A 16,169-nucleotide genomic window follows, 5' to 3' on the forward strand; every position below is an offset into this window, starting at 1 on the left:
TTCTGTAAAAGGGCTGGATGGTTTAGAGTTTGTGTAATGTGTGCAGGATAGTTTTTTGCAACAATACATAGAAGTACCGACCAGAGATGGGGCAGTGTTGAATCTCCTGTTAGGGAATGCGATAGGTCAGCTGACAGATGTATGTGTTGGGGAGCACTTCGGGTCCAGTGATCACAATAGCATTACCTTCAATATAATTATGGAAAAGGACAGGACTGGACCTAGAGTTGAGATTTTTGATTGGAGAAAGGCTAACTTTGAGGGGATGCGAAGGGATTTAGAGAGAGTGGATTGGGTCAAGTTGTTTTATGGGAAGGATGTAATAGAGAAATGGAGGTCATTTAAGGGTGAAATTATGAGGGTACAGAATCTTTATGTTCCTGTTAGGGTGAAAGGAAAGGTTAAGGGTTTGAGAGCACCATGGTTTTCAAGGGATATTAGAAATTTGGTTCAGAAAAAGAGGGATGTCTACAATAGAAATAGGCAGCATGGAGTAAAGGAATTGCTCGAGGAATATAAAGAATGTAAAAGGAATCTTAAGAAAGAGATTAGAAAAGCTAAAAGAAGATACGAGGTTGGTTTGGCAAATAAGGTGAAAGTAAATCCGAAAGGTTTCTACAGTTATATTAAAAGCAAGAGGATAGTGAGGGATAAAATTGGCCCCTTAGAGAATCAGAGTGGTCAGCTATGTGTGGAACTGAAGGAGCTGGGAGAGATTTTGAATGATTTCTTCTCTTCGGTATTCACTAAGGAGAAGGATATTGAATTGTCTAAGGTGTGGGAAACAAGTAAGGAAGTTATGGAACCTACGACAATTAAAGAGGTGGAGGTACTGGCGCTTTTAAGAAATTTAAAAGTGGATAAATCTCTGGGTCCTGACAGGATATTCCCCAGGACCTTGAGGGAAGTTTGTGTAGAAATAGCAGGAGCTCTGACGGAGATCTTTAATATGTCATTAGAAATGGGGATTGTGCCGCAGGATTGGCGTATTGCTCATGTGGTTCCATTGTTTAAAAAGGGTTCTAGAAGGAAGCCTAGCAATTATAGACCTATCAGTTTGGCATCAGTGGTGGGTAAATTAATGGAAAGTATTCTTAGAGATAGTATTTATAATTATCTGGATAGACAGGATCTGATTAGAAGGAGCCAGCATGGATTTGTGCGTGGAAGGTCATGTTTGACAAACCTTATTGAATTCTTTGAAGAAGTTACGAGGAATGTTGACGAGGGTAAGGCAGTGGATGTAGTCTATATGGACTTCAGCAAAGCCTTTGACAAAGTTCCACATGGAAGGTTAGTTAAGAAGGTTCAGTCGTTAGGTATTAATGCTGGAGTAATAAAATGGATTCAACAGTGGCTAGATGGGAGATGCCAGAGAGTAGTGGTGGATAATTGTTTATTGGGATGGAGGCCGGTGACTAGCGGGGTGCCTCAGGGATCTGTTTTGGGCCCAATGTTGTTTGTAATATACATAAATGATCTGGATGATGGGGTGGTAAATTGGATTAGTAAGTATGCCGATGATACTAAGGTAGGAGGTGTTGTGGATAATGAGGTGGATTTTCAAAGCTTGCAGGGAGATTTATGCCGGTTAGAAGAATGGGCTGAACGTTGGCAGATGGAGTTTAATGCTGAGAAGTGTGAGGTTCTACATTTTGGCAGGAATAATCCAAATAGAACATACAGAGTAAATGGTAGGGCATTGAGGAATGCAGAGGAACAGAGAGATCTAGGAATAACTGTGCATAGTTCCCTGAAGGTGGAGTCTCATGTAGATAGGGTGGTGAAGAGGGCTTTTGGAACGCTGGCCTTTATAAATTAAAGCATTGAGTACAGAAGTTGGGATGTAATGCTAAAGTTGTACAAGGCATTGGTAAGGCCAAATTTGGAATATTGTGTGCAGTTCTGGTCACCGAATTATAGGAAAGATATCAACAAATTAGAGAGAGTGCAGAGACGATTTACTAGGATGTTACCTGGGTTTCAGCAATTAAGTTACAGAGAAAGGTTGAACAAGTTAGGTCTCTATTCATTGGAGCGTAGAAGGTTGAGGGGGGATTTGATCGAGGTATTTAAAATTTTGAGAGGGATAGATAGAGTTGACGTGAACAGGCTGTTTCCATTGAGAGTAGGGGAGATTCAAACTAGAGGACATGATTTGAGAGTTAGGGGGCAGAAGTTTAAGGGAAACACGAGGGGGTATTTCTTTACTCAAAGAGTGATAGCTGTGTGGAATGAGCTTCCTGCAGAAGTAGTAGAGGCCAGTTCAGTTGTGTCATTTAAGGTAAAATTGGATAGGTATATGGACAGGAAAGGAGTGGAGGGTTATGGGCTGAGTGCGGGTAGGTGGGACTAGGTGAGATTAAGGGTTCGGCACGGACTAGGAGGGCCAAGATGGCCTGTTTCCGTGCTGTGATTGTTATATGGTTATATACCTTCTTGGTCCTCACCACAAGTACGGTGGTCTTTAATCTCTGCCTGTAGTCGGGAGTAGGTGAAAGGACTTCACAAAGTGTGGGCACAGAATGGCACGGTAAGCGTTCTTGGTGGTGTTATAACAGAGGTCAGTTATGTTGGATCCTCTGTTATACCGAACAAGTGTAGCTGTTCAGAGACTTCTTCACGTTGGTCTGGTTGAAATCCGCCGCAATGATAGGGAAGGCTGTTCCATGACTGCTGATCGTGGTGCTCAACTCCTTCAGTGCCTGCCTGACACTTGGCCAGAGGTGGAAATATACCAGGTTGATGGCAGAAAATTTCCTCTGCAGATAAAATGGATTAACACTTGACTGCTTGATGTTCTAGGTCAGGTGAGCAAGACTGAGACTGAACCATCAGGTCTGTGATCCATGGTGAGTTAATCCTGAAGCATTCGTCCCTCCTCTACCTTTAAATGGCTTAACTGTCCTATCTTTGCGGTGGATGGTGAAGCACTCGAGCTGCAGCATTCCATTCAAAATGATGGGGTTGAGCCATGTTTTTGCGAAGTACATGGCAGTCGCTGATGTCTCTGGTACTCTGAGGCCTTCAGTTTTATTTTGCAGAGACTGTACGTATTTCAGCCCAATAGATGGGAGTGCAGGTCTAAGGCCTCTGCGTTTCAACTGTATCTGCAGCCCAGCAAGCTTTCTGCGCTTCCTTTTCTGTAAAAGGGAACTGCACTTGTGACCTGAGACTGCTGGCAGTGGGCTGCCAATTTTGAGGATCAATGGATTTTTTAAACTTCTTAAAAAGATGCTGCTTAATGAAGTACCCATGGCTGTGACTGTGGATTTCAGCTGTACAAGTCCTAAACAGGAATATTCGAAGATTCCCATCAGAGTCGCCACTTATCCATGCTATTTCATTACCTCTCAGTAACTGGATCACGTGTCCGGAGGCCGGCCGCTGTAACTGGGCAGTTAGTACAGCACGATTATTGTAGGATTGGGTTCAACTCTCACATTGTCTGTAAAGAGCTTGTACATTCTCCCTGACCCCGCATGGATTTCCTCCCACTGTACAAATAAGTACAGTTAGAATTAGTGAGGTGTAGGCAGACACTGGGAGCATGGCGACACTTGTGAATTGACCCCAGCACAATCCTCGTTAATTTGATGCAAACGATGCATTTTGCTGTATGTTTAGATGTACACGTGCCAAATAAAGCTAATCTGGGGGATAGGTAGATACTTGCTGAAACAGTGCCGTGGGATCACTGACAACCACCTGGAAGTGCATGTGGAGCCTCAGCCTCAGACTGTGTAGACAGTACCTCTGTCAGCGTGGCACTCCATTGGTTCTGCAGTGGACATGGGGGCTAAAATGCACATCCTTCTGCCAAACCGTGACCTGCTGACCATGACTGGGTGGATTGTGGGTGGAGGGGCTGTGGTTAATCCTACTGGGTTTGATCCTGACTTTGGTAGTTGTCTGCGTGTGGACTAACACACACAAAATGCTGGAGCAACTCAGCAACTCAGACAGTATCTGTGGAGGGGAATAACGAGCTGATGTTTTTGACTTTTCATCCGGACTGGAAAAGCAGGGGGAAGAAGCCAGAATTAGGAAGTCTGTGTGTGGAGTTTGCATGTTCTCCGTGACTTCACAAGGTTCCTTATCTGATGCTATGTGGGGTTTGAATTGGGTTATTATTGTCACATGAACTGAGAAACAGTGAAAAGCTTGTTTTACATACTACTCACACAGATCAGTTCATCACAACAGCATATGGAGGTAGAACAAGGTAAAACAATAACAGAGTGGAGAACAAATTGCAGTCCAGCCTGGCAATAAGCTGCAAGCCCTGGTGCTGCTGCAATCTTTCACTGCACTTGTGCATACGTATACTAGAGTGCATGTCAACAAACTGGACGTTACCTCCCCACAACTGCTCCAGTTTCCTCCAACAAAGACCTGCTGGTTGGCAGGTTAATTGGCAGATGTAAATTATCCTCATCATGGGCCGGTGGCAGGAGTACAGAAGGGAGGTGTTATTAGGACAGAGGTAATGAAGGGAGGGGGTGTTATTAGGACAAGGGTAGTGATGGAGGTGTTATCAGGACAGGGGTAGGGAAGGACCAGGTAGTGGGGGGGGGGGGGTTATAAAGTATGTGGGAAATAAGTGAGGGAATGAGTCTCGTGGGATTGCCCTGATGGTCAGTTTGGAACTGATGGGCTGAATGGCCGATGTCACAGGAGAATTACGGGAAGTTAGCATGGCACCAGTACGTCAGGGAGAGACAACACCTATCTAAGCACTCACCCCTGCCCCCAGTTCACTTGAATCACCCCTCTGACGCTGCCCTTACCTGGTTTGCAGGGCACACACAGCCCCTCTGGACTGCGGATCAGCTCCAGCGTGTCCTCGTTCACCTTCACCAGGTGGATGGGGTAGACATGGGGTAGGATCCGGCTGTTAAAGCCACAGGCCCCCACCTGTGGAGAGAGAGGAGGGGAGAGCCTGGCGTCAATGTTGAGCAGACTCTAAAGCCAGCAACGATGCGAAGTCCTGCAGCCGCACCAGGCCCTCCTCAGAGCCAGTGTAGAGTCAGACCTGGCGACGTTCCAAATCGCCCTCAGGTACCAGACACCGTTTGGAATGCTGGAATGGTGGAGTGGGTGCTGGGGGCCTGGAGGGGTTCATCTCCGTACACACAGAGCTTCTAAGGGAGTTTGCAATCCTGTGGAAGCCCCAGGGCCTGTTTCTCTCATCCAGGACAGAACATGGTTGTACATTCAAGTGCAGTGGATGAGAATCCATAGCATTATCTGTCTCTCTCCCATGAGGCACATGCACAGATTTGAAACTTTTACACAGGCACTGCAGAAAGTACCCTGAATGGTTGCAGTTTGGTACTGCAATTCTAATGAACAGGTACACAGGAGTCTGCAGAGGAACCTGGTCCATCAGGACTCAACAACATCGACATGAGGCTCTACCTCAGGCTTCAACCATTTTCTCCCAATAGCCATAACCTCAACCCCCCTCCTTCATCTTTTTCAAACAGATCAATAAGACTGAAAGTGTATAGCAAAAATTTACAAAGATCTTGCTGGGACTTGATGACCTGAGTTACAGATTTATTAAAACTATGAGGGGTAGAAATAGGGTAACTGTAAGCAGGGTCTTTCCATTGAGGTTGGATGAGACTAGAACTGGGGGTTATGGGTTAAGGGTGAAAGGTGAAATGTTTGAGGGAAACATTTCAGAGGGTCATGAGAGTGTGGAAGTGTTGCCAGTGGAAGTGGTGGATGCGGAATTGAGTTCAACATTTGGATGGGAGGGGTATGGAGAGCAATGGCCAGGTGCAGCTCAATGGAACCAGGAACAACAATAGTTTGGCACGGACCATAATGGGAGTCAGGATTGTTTGCCTTGGAGTCTAAGGGGTGACCTTATAAAAGGTATATAATATTGTGAGGAGTGTAGATAATGTGGGTGGTCTCTGTCTTTTTTTCCAGCATTGGGGGCAGATCTTTAAAGGAGATCTCTGGGGTAAGTTTCAAAGGGTGGTGGGTGTACAGAACAAGCTAGCAGTTGAAGTGGTAAAGGTTGATACAATCAGAACGTTTAAAAGACATTTGGACAGGTACATAAATAGGAAAGGTTAGGAAGGATGTGAGCCAAACAAGGACAATGGGATGAGCTCAGTTGGGACTAGAGCAAAATACAAAGTGCTGGAGGAACTCGAAGGATCAAGTGGCATCGATGGGGTGACAGGGACAGTCAACATTTCAGGTCAGGGCTCTTTAGCTGGACTAGATGAAGGGTCTTAACCTGAAAGCCACTGTCCATTTCTCTCCACAGATGCTACCTGACTCTCTGAGTTCCTCCAGAACTTTGTACAATGGTCCAGAGTCCAACACCTGCAGTCTCATATCTCCTCTATAGCCTTGGTAGGCGCAGTGGTCGTCGTGGATGGTCTGATTTTGGAGAGCCTGTCTTCCATGTTGTGTAACTCTATGAGAATGGGTCACCGTTGAGAAGGCCCAGGTGGTTTGTGCCCATTCTGATTGGCTGAGAGCTGCAGGCACTCACCTTGCCGTCCAGGTTTGCGATGGAACAGTTGCACTCGGTGGCTCCGTAGAACTCAGCCACCCGCTCGATGCGGAAGCGGCTGGCGAAGGACTCCCAGACTGAGGGCTTCAGCCCGTTGCCGATCGCCATGCGGACGCGGTGCTGGGATTCGGCACGTCGCGTCGGCTGGTTCAGGAGGTAACGGCAGATCTCACCGATGTACTGAACAATCTGAGGAAACACGGTTACACGTTACACAGGCACACAGGGCTCCTAGGAATCACAGCGGAGAAACGTCAACCTCCAACCACCCGCCACTGAAAAGACTGTTTTCACCCTGTACCTCTGTGACTGCTGGTCAATTAATCCCTCATCACAGGACGAATGAAAGAGGCTGAGGGAGAGGAAGAGAATCCTGCAGAACCCAAACAACTCATTCTCCAGCCCCACACAATGGGAGATATAAAAAAATATACAAGCTTTTTCCCTGTTGGGAGGATTCCAGAATGGTGGGCAGGAGATTACAGCTGGAACCAAGCTGTGCTTTGGAGTGACGTGGGAACTCACATAGTGGAGAGTGGAACCAAGGAACTCCTCCCCAAAACCATCAGAGAGGCAAATTAAATGGAACTTGTCAAACTATATCTGACAAGACATTTGTTGGCTGAGGAGAAGAGAAGAGGATTATGGCATAAAGATACTGAAGTTTCCAAATGGGGTGGAAGGGAAGAGGATGTTTCCTCTTGTGGAATATTCTAAAATTGAGGGTCACGGTTTAAAAAATATGGGATAGATGGACAGATAGATAGATAGATAATTTATTGATTCCAAAGGAAATTGTAATCATTTCCTCAGCTATAGGTTGAATCATTATGGAGCCTAATGGCCGAGGGTAAGAATGACCTCATTAGCACTCTTTGGAGTAGCGCAGTTCTCTTAGTCTATTACTGAAAGTGCTCCTCTGTTCAGCCAAGGTGGACTACAGAGGTAAGAAACATTGTCCAGAAATGGCAGGAAATTTCTGTAGGGTCTTTTGTTCTACCACAGCCTCCAGTTTGTCCAGTTTGACTCCCGTAATAGAGCCAGCCTTTCCAATGGGTTTATTGAACCTGTTGGATTCACCCATGTTGATGTCATTGCCCTAGCACACCACCACATTGAAGATTGTACTGGCGATAACAGAACTGGTAGAATATGTGAAGGGGAGGTCTGTATATTCCATAGGACCTCAGTCTCCTCAGAAAGCAGAGGATAGAGATAAGGTTGACTTTCTTCTCTGAGGGACCCAAGTTTCTGACACTCAAAGGCAAGTAGAAGCACAGATACTGATTTTTTTTTAAGGTAGAGTTTGAAAAATTCTTGGGAAACAAACTGGTGATAGATTACAGCCTGTAGGAGGGTAAGCAGGAATGTTGTGGCGAGTATACAATTACATCAGCCATTACATTTTTCACTTATTCAAAAGATGTGTGATTGAGCCAGCACTTAATTGCACAAATTGCCCTAACGACGGTGGTGGAGAGCCGTGCCTTGAACTGCTGCACCCCTTGAGGTGTGAGTTTACCGACAATAGTATTTGGGATTCTGACCAGGTGACACTGAAGAAATAGTGATATATTTCCAAGTCAGGGTGTGTGAGGCCTGGAGGTGGTGGGGTTCCCCGTGCTTTTCCTGTCTTTGTCTCTCTTGCTGGTAGAGGCGTTGCAAATGGAAGTGCTATCTGAAGAATTTTGGCAAGTTTCTAATAGATGGAACAAAAGCTGATACTGTGTGTGGGTAGTGATGTGACTGTGGACAGGGAGCTTATTAAGTGAGCTGCTGTGTTCAGTACAGTCAAAGATGGTCAGTGGTCAGTCCTGCTCCCATCCTCGGGTCTAAGTCGACCCTCCTGTTGTCACCTGTAGTCAGTGGGTAAGAAGTTTCTAAGGTTGCAGCTGATGCACAGCCAGGGACGAGGGAGTCCTTGGATTGAGAGGGCTCAGCATCTAGAGTCCAAAGGGCTCAGCTAGAACTCACAGTGCAGTTGTACTTCACGCAGTCATCCCAGAAACGGGAGGCTGAGAACTTCTTCCTGATCACCACGGTCAGGCCATGCAGCAGACACTGCCCCACACCGACGATATTACCTGGCAGGAGAACAGACAGAGGCAAGGTTAGAGACCAGGTCCTGCCACAAACACAGGCAAAAACACGTGCAGAACGTGAACGTCAACATGAGGACTAAGTACAGTTAAAGATAAAGATTATTTGTCAGATCTACATTGAAACATTAAGTGAACAGCGTCAACACCCAACATAGTCTGTGGATATGCGGGGGCAGTCTACAAGTGTTGCTATACTTCATAGCCTGCTCACAACTTACTAACCCTAACTCATATGCCTTAGAAATGAGAGAGGAAACCCATGTGGTCACGGGCAGAATGTACAAACTCCTTACAGACAGCAGCAGGAATTGAATGCCTATTGCAGGCACTGTGAACCAATGTGTTAATTACTACGCTCCCGTGCCACAGGGGTTAGGAGGATTTGTTCTAGTGTGTGACTAAGAGCTCATTCTAGCTGGTGGGTTTTAATGAGGAGTGAAACAGGGAGGTTTGGGGAGGGAAATTCCAGAGGTTTGGCAGCCTGAGCATTCCCTGCAAGGGTGGAGAGTTGCACAAATAGCCAGAGCTGGAGGAGGCTTGAGATCATGGGAGGATGTACTGCTGCAGATTTCAGGGAGGGTCAGGAGAACATCTGGAATGCAAGGAGGAGTATCTAAACACTAAGCCTTTGATTAACTGGATGGCAGTAAAGGTCATTGAGCCAGAGCTGGTGAATAAGTGGGGCTGAGTGTGCGTTAGGATCCAGTATGAGTGGTTGCAGAAAAGTAAACAGGGAACTCGCAGATGGGAAGGAGGTCGAATCTCACTGCTCTTTGACCTGTTTTATTTCATTGAATGAATGTAGTGCCATTCCTACACTAAATGATAGAGTGATTTCCAGCTGACCTTGGGCTCAGCTGCCTGATGTCTGGAGGAGGAACTGAGCAAAGTGTTTTAAATGTCCTCAGTTTCTCTCCTCAAGGAATAACAAACAGGAGGCTGACAGAACTTGTTAGGCCCGGCAGCGTCTGTGAAGGGAGATGGACACTAGATGTTTTTGGTCAAAACTATTCATCTGGGTCCAGTCCCTCCACAGGTGCTGCAGGTTACGGGTGAAAGGTGAAATATTTAAGGGAGAAGGTCTTCACTCAGAGAGTTGTGCCAAGTGTGGAACGAGTGGCAGATGCAAGTTTGTTTGCAACATTTAAGAGAAGTTTGGGTAAGTACGTAGATAGGAGGGGTACGGAGGGCAAAGCAGAATAACAACTTGGCATGGATTTGACGGGCCAAAGAGCCTGTTCTTGTGTTGCACTGTTCTACAACTCATTGACTTGCTGACTTCCTCCACCCTCTTGTCATTACTCCATCTGCAGCTGCTGTGTTTCTTCTCATAGATGCAGCTTGACCTACTGAGTGCCTTGGTTTTTGACCTGAGCTGGACCTGGGTAGGTGGGAGTGATCGATGGACAGAGGCTGAGGTTCTTCACTTCTTCTCGAGCCTCAACACCAAGCCTTTATTAATCATTTCTCCCTGCCACTCCCGGGGGTCACATTTCTCCCAGGCTGGTCGAGGTGGAAGGAGAAGTTAGAGATCAAGTTGTGAGCCTGAAACTCCCAGGAATCCCGATGTCCAGAATGACCCCGGTACCAATCTCTGGGACCCATTCCTATCACAGGACAGAGAACTGTACAGCATAGGAACCGGCCCTTTGGCCCACAATATTGTCCTAAATGAATTAAACTAGAAGTTACACATCTGTCTACACAAAGTCCATGTCCCTCCATTCGCTGTGTTCCTATCCAAGAGCCTCTTAAACACTTCCACTGTACTTGCCCCCCACTACCACTGGCTCTCAGCGGTGGACAGGGTGAGCAGTTTCAAGTTCCTGGGTGTCAATCTCTCTGAAGATCTAATCTGGGCCGAATGTATCGATGCAGTTACGAAGAAGGTACACCAGAGGCTATATTGTATTCCGTTAGAAGTTTGTTGAGATTTGGTACATCCCCTAAGACGGCAGCAAGTTTCTACACGCATACCTCAGTTGAAGGAAGGTCACCATTCACGTGGAGGTTCCAAGGCGCAGGATCAAAAGAAACTGCAAAAGTCTGTAGACTCAGCCAGGTCCATAGTGGGCACAGCCCTCCCCACCATCTTCAAAGGGCGGTGCCTCTAGAAGGTGGCATCTATCATGGAGGACCCTCATCCCCCTCCCCCACCCCAGGGCATGCCCTCTTCTCATTATTACTATCGGGGAGGAGGTACAGGAGCCTGAAGACCCAAACTCAACATTTTAGGAGCAGCTTCTTCTCCCCCGCCATCAGATTTCTGAATGGACATTGAAATCCATCACTATTCTTGCTCTCTATTTGCACTACTTTTTAAATTTTTAATACAGGTTGAGCACTTCTCATCTGAAATGCTTGGGGCCAGAAGTGTTTCAGATTTCGAATTTATTTTGGAATATTTGCATCTATACAATGAGGTAACTTGGGGATGGGGCCACAAGTCTAAACATTACATATGCAGCTTACACATATACCCTGAAGGTAGCTTTATATAGTATTTTTAATAATTTTGTGCACGAAACATCATTTGCACACTGATCCATCAGGAAGGTAAGCCAGTGCTTCCTCGGCCGCCCAGATGGACAGTCCGTGGCTGTCTGGCCTCGCCATCATTCCCAACACTGAATTTATGTGCTACTGGTAATCAGTCTTTGCCTTAAACTTGTTCCAGAAGACGTCGATCGTGGGAGCATTGTACACAGGCGCCATCTTGACCAGAAACATTGTCACAACAACACACAAAATGCTGGTGGAACAGAGCAGGCCAGGCAGCATCTATAGGGAGAAGCGCTGTCGACATTTCGGGCCGAGACCCTTCGTCAGGACTAACCAAAAGGAAAGGTAGTAAGAGATTTGAAAGTAGTGGGGGGAGGGGGAAATGTGAAATGATAGGAGAAGACCAGAGGGAGTGGGATGAAGCTAAGAGCTGGAAAGGTGTTTGGCGAAAGTGATACAGAGCTGGAGAAGGGAAAGAACATTGTCACAATTTGTGTTGTACTGCTACCAACAAATTTCAAGATACGTGTCAGTGATAATAAACTTGATTTGTGATGCTTCGTAAATCCTGCCAGGGACTTCGTCATATTACTCTCTGCCCTCAAACTCAAGTGGCTGAGCCAAGGGAGTGCCTCAGAGTCACATGTGCTATCTAGTCAGATGAAACCCAAGGCAGATGTTCTACCTCACATCTTCTGTTTCACTCCTCATGCCTGCTAGTTGACCTACTGAGTGCTTCTAGTATCTTGTTTTTGATACAAGTAGGTCATCAGTAGGTGGGAGTCATCGACTGACAGTGGTGGGAGCTTTCCTGTTTCCATCTCGAGCCTCAGCACCGATCCCTTTATTAATTATTTCTCCCCACCACAACTTGGGAGTTGATGTTGGAAATCCATCTTGTGGATACACAAAGGGTACAGCAGGTGTCAGCCACCATTAACCCCTTGCTCTCCCCTCGTCTTGGCTTGTCTCTAAAACACAGACAAACGGATATAGTTTTCAAACCAGTCCTATTCAATTCAGGAGATTTTGGAGCTCGATCTCTAGTAGATGTTAGTAGTTCCAGTGGTCAGTGACGAATCCGTGTGCAGTTTGCTGTTCTCAGGGTGAAATGGCTGTGGGTTCAAGGTCATGCTGAGGGACTGTTGGAGGTGCTGTATGTGACATTGAACTGAGGACAGGTAGCAGGAGGGCAGGTTTAATCATAACCTCAAATGCAGTCAGTGTGGTGTCTGCTTGTCCATTCTCTGACGGTGTGGATTTCCTCCTATACCCCAGAGAGGTTTAATAGCTGACTAGCAGGGTAGTGTTCATTGGGAATATGGATTAAGGAGCCCACTTGTTACCTGCTGAGTGATACAATGGCAAGCAGTCATAAATGACATCATCAACCCTCATCTGGAATCCGTAATATGCAAATGCAGCCATCCGATAATACCTGTAACCAAGGAAATGAGACAAGAGGGATCGACACAGTGGAAAACTCACTAAAAGCATTTCATTTCCACAAGTGGACAAGATTGGACAATAAGATGGTGCAAACTCTGTGCGGCGTCCTGACCCAGGAGACCTTGGTCCTTACTAGATCAGTTGGGGGAAGGGTTAATATTGCACTCAGCTCTTGCTATGAGTTAACGAACTATAGATGTCTTCCACCCGGGCAATGTCTAGACCCATCTCCTACTCGATATGAACAGTGACGGAGAAGACAGACGCCGTGGTATCGAGCCTGTCACTATTCAGAGAGCCAGTAACAAACATGCACTCTAACCTCCCCACCCACCACCTCACAAAGTATGGATCTAAGATCATGAATCTAAGACGGCGTTGGAAACTGGTTACTCTATATACGTGAGCTCCGAAGGGACTCATCAAATATTCCTGTAAGGGACGACAAGGTATAATCAGGTGACTGAAATACTAAGGAGACAGCTGCCTAACATTAAGGCAGATCGGCCCTCCTGGGCAGGTGGGGAAAGAGGCCAGAAATATTCTTGGGTAGATTGGTTCAATAATACAACCCAAATATTTCCAACTCCCGCTGAAAATTCCAATTAAACATGCTACATCTGTGCGTTAAGGCAGCACACAAAATAATTCCTCTCCTTAGAAGCTGCCATCACCATTCTGTTTCTTCAGTATTGTTACCAATGTTACCTCTGCCTTGGGCCATGCCCATCTTGGTCTGTACCTGCTGTGCACGACGATGGCAGCTTTGGGCATTCCAGTGGTGCCAGATGTGTAGATATAAAACAGGCGATCTGCAACAGAGAGCATGTACAGTTGCTGCTTTTTGTTGAAGAAGTTCTAAGCTTCTCCCCGCTCCTCCTCACCTCCCCCCTACTCCGGCATCACATTGTCTAAAATCAGGCCGACAATCGAGAAGTCCCTGCTCCTTTCCCCCAAAAATAACTATTGCAGAAGCTGGAGTTCTGAAATACAAATTAAGAATAGTACAAATGTTCAGCAGGTCAAACAGCATCCAAGGAATGAGAAGCTGTTAACATTTCAAGTTCAGAACCCTTCAGCTGAACTGTGAAAAAGAGAGAACAAGTAGGTTTAAGGTAGGGGGAAGAGAGTGAATGGAACAGGAAGCTCCCTGGTTCACTTATTCCTCCCTACCTATCCCTCCCGTTCCCTCTTCCTAGGGGCATTCCCCTGCAGGTATAACTCCTGTTTTCTTTAATCCTGCTTGCCAAGGCCTTCTCATGGCCTCTTCTAGCTCTCCTGATTTCTTTCTTTAGCTCCTTCCTGCTAGCCTTATAATCTTCTAGATCTCTATCATTACCTAGTTTTTTGAACTTTTTGTAAGCTTTTCTTTTCTTCTTGACCAGATTTACAACAGCCTTTGTACATCATGGTTCCTGTACCCTACCATCCTTTCCCTGTCTCATTCGAAAGTACCTATGCAGAACTCCACACAAATATCCCCTGAACATTTGCTACATTTCTGCCGTACATCTCCCTGAGAACATCTGTTTCCAAGTTATGCTTCAAAGTTCCTGCCTGATAGCTTTCTGATTGTGTCAGACTTCCAAGTTCTTGCCTGACAGCATTGTATGTGGCCTATCAGCAGCGTCAAAAGAGTTTTACCAAGAAGGATTTCTCGCAGGTCGATGGCAGTTATTTATAAAGGGAGTTTCGAGTGCATTTGTCCATTGTACGTGGCCTATCAGCGGCTATAATGGGAGCACCATTTGTGAGTTGGATAGCAGGGAAGGTTGAGGCATAAAAGGGAGACACTGCCCAGCGGAGAGGTCATCAACCTAGTGATTTGAGGCAGAGTGGTAGGACTTTGGCAATAATGGATCGAGGCGAGGTAAGTTACCTGCGAGGAATAGGTAATCTGTGAGGCCGATGTTCTATACCAGTTGTTAGATGTGGAATGTTCGGAAGACTCCCAGCCTCCCGGATGGCCACATCTGCACCAGATGCATCGAGCTGTAGCTCCTTAGTGACCAGGTTAGGGAACTGGAAATGAAGCTCGATGACCTTCATCTGGTCAGGAAAAGTGAGGAGGTGATAGAGTGGAGCTATAGGCAAATAGCCACACCGGGGCCTGGGGAGACAGATAAGTGGGTAACAGTCAGGATAGGGAAGGGAAGGGTCAGATACTAGAGAGTACCCCTGTGGCAGTACCCCCTTAACAATAAGTACTCCTGTTTGAGTAAAGTGTATGCTGACACTCCACAGGGTACAAATATTAAAGAATAATAATGGGATAGTATACTCCACATAATATGAATGATAGATTGCTAAAGCTTCTACATAAATGGTGACTGCCAGACAGTTTGAGTTTGTTTGTGCATCACCCTGGGACATAGCAATGTGACGTGATTCTCAAAAGTAGTGGTTACATTGAGGTTTCTGAATTCTCCTTTGAATTACATGGATGAACAGACTGGAAAAGTGCTGCAGTGAAATGATCCTCACCCATGAATCCTACTGAAGGAGGGGGAGAGGGGGCGAACTTTGATGCTGCATTGAGCTGCGGGTCCAGATGTTCAGTCCCAGCGGCAACTTTACTGGGGTCCCAGTTCCCACTGCAGAACTTCCGAACGGTTTTTCCCAAGATTCCATTCACTTCCAACAGAGCTGGAACAAAAGCAGGGACAGATGACAATCAGGCAAAGATCTATCAGTTATCTTTTCTACTGTGTTTAAAGTTTATCCACCGTCGTTCAAAGAATAAACTTTAAACAGGCGCTAAATGACAGAACAGAGTTGAGAAAATGTACAAACTTGGGATGCAAGTGTAGTAATTGTTCCTGGACTGGTAACCAGTGGTCCCCGGAAGCAAGTCCAGTAAGTACAATGCCCACTGTACCAGATGAGAAATTTAAATCCACCTTAATTAAATAAACGTGAGTTTACGAAAAAAAGTGAAAGCTGGACTGGACTGAGAAAGCATACCAACTCTAACTGTACTCTGGCTGCCTAACCCATGTCACCCCAAACAGCTCCTTTGCTCTCAGTTGAAGGAAGGCCGGCCAGAAGGCCCCTGGTGGGCAAACATAACATCAAAGACAGGCTGATTTGGAAGGGTCAGGTTGCTGCTGAAATGTGGCGGCAGGGTCTGGGCCCAGAGCGTATCGAAGCGACAGGGCCCGGGTCCTAGAATGAGGAATGACCCAATGTTCAGATCATTTAAATGCTGGGCCAGATCGAAAAGGTAGGGTGTTGGCACCGGAGGCAAGGGTTGGGCCAGTTCTGCTCCACGACATTTACTTGGCTCTGCGCTAAACTGAGGCTGTGACCTGGTCCAGCTGCTCTCGGCATCACATCTGTGGACTCACTCTCATCCTAAGTGCGATTTGCGTTCTCTGCTGGCACAATTTGTTTTTTCCCTCTCTCTGCACATTGGGTGTTGAACTATTTTTTAATGGGTTCTTTTGGGTTTCTTTGTTTTGTGGCTGCCAATAAGGAGACGAATCTCAGGGTTGTGTAATGTATACATATTTTGATAATAAATGTAGTTTGAACTTCAAAATCAGCCTGAAGAAATTCAACATTTCATCTAAACA

At 46.2% G+C, this 16,169-nt stretch overlaps 1 protein-coding gene across 3 annotated transcripts in view; it reads right to left on the reverse strand.

The window, feature by feature from the left end:
- The window catches only part of LOC132406551 (long-chain fatty acid transport protein 1-like), a 68,881-nt gene that overhangs the window by 18,325 nt on the left and 34,387 nt on the right, over positions 1-16,169 (reverse strand). For all 3 annotated transcript variants that reach the window (XM_059992370.1, XM_059992369.1, XM_059992371.1), the window contains exons 4-9: positions 15,079-15,240; positions 13,337-13,406; positions 12,492-12,583; positions 8,516-8,625; positions 6,521-6,730; positions 4,791-4,917 (exon numbers count right to left, since the gene is read on the reverse strand). In XM_059992370.1, the coding sequence (XP_059848353.1) occupies positions 4,791-4,917; positions 6,521-6,730; positions 8,516-8,625; positions 12,492-12,583; positions 13,337-13,406; positions 15,079-15,240 (771 nt within the window). The remainder of the gene's footprint in view (positions 1-4,790; positions 4,918-6,520; positions 6,731-8,515; positions 8,626-12,491; positions 12,584-13,336; positions 13,407-15,078; positions 15,241-16,169) is intronic.

The sequence above is a fragment of the Hypanus sabinus genome, chromosome 16 (genome assembly GCF_030144855.1).
Source record: "Hypanus sabinus isolate sHypSab1 chromosome 16, sHypSab1.hap1, whole genome shotgun sequence".
Classification (NCBI taxonomy): domain Eukaryota; kingdom Metazoa; phylum Chordata; class Chondrichthyes; order Myliobatiformes; family Dasyatidae; genus Hypanus; species Hypanus sabinus.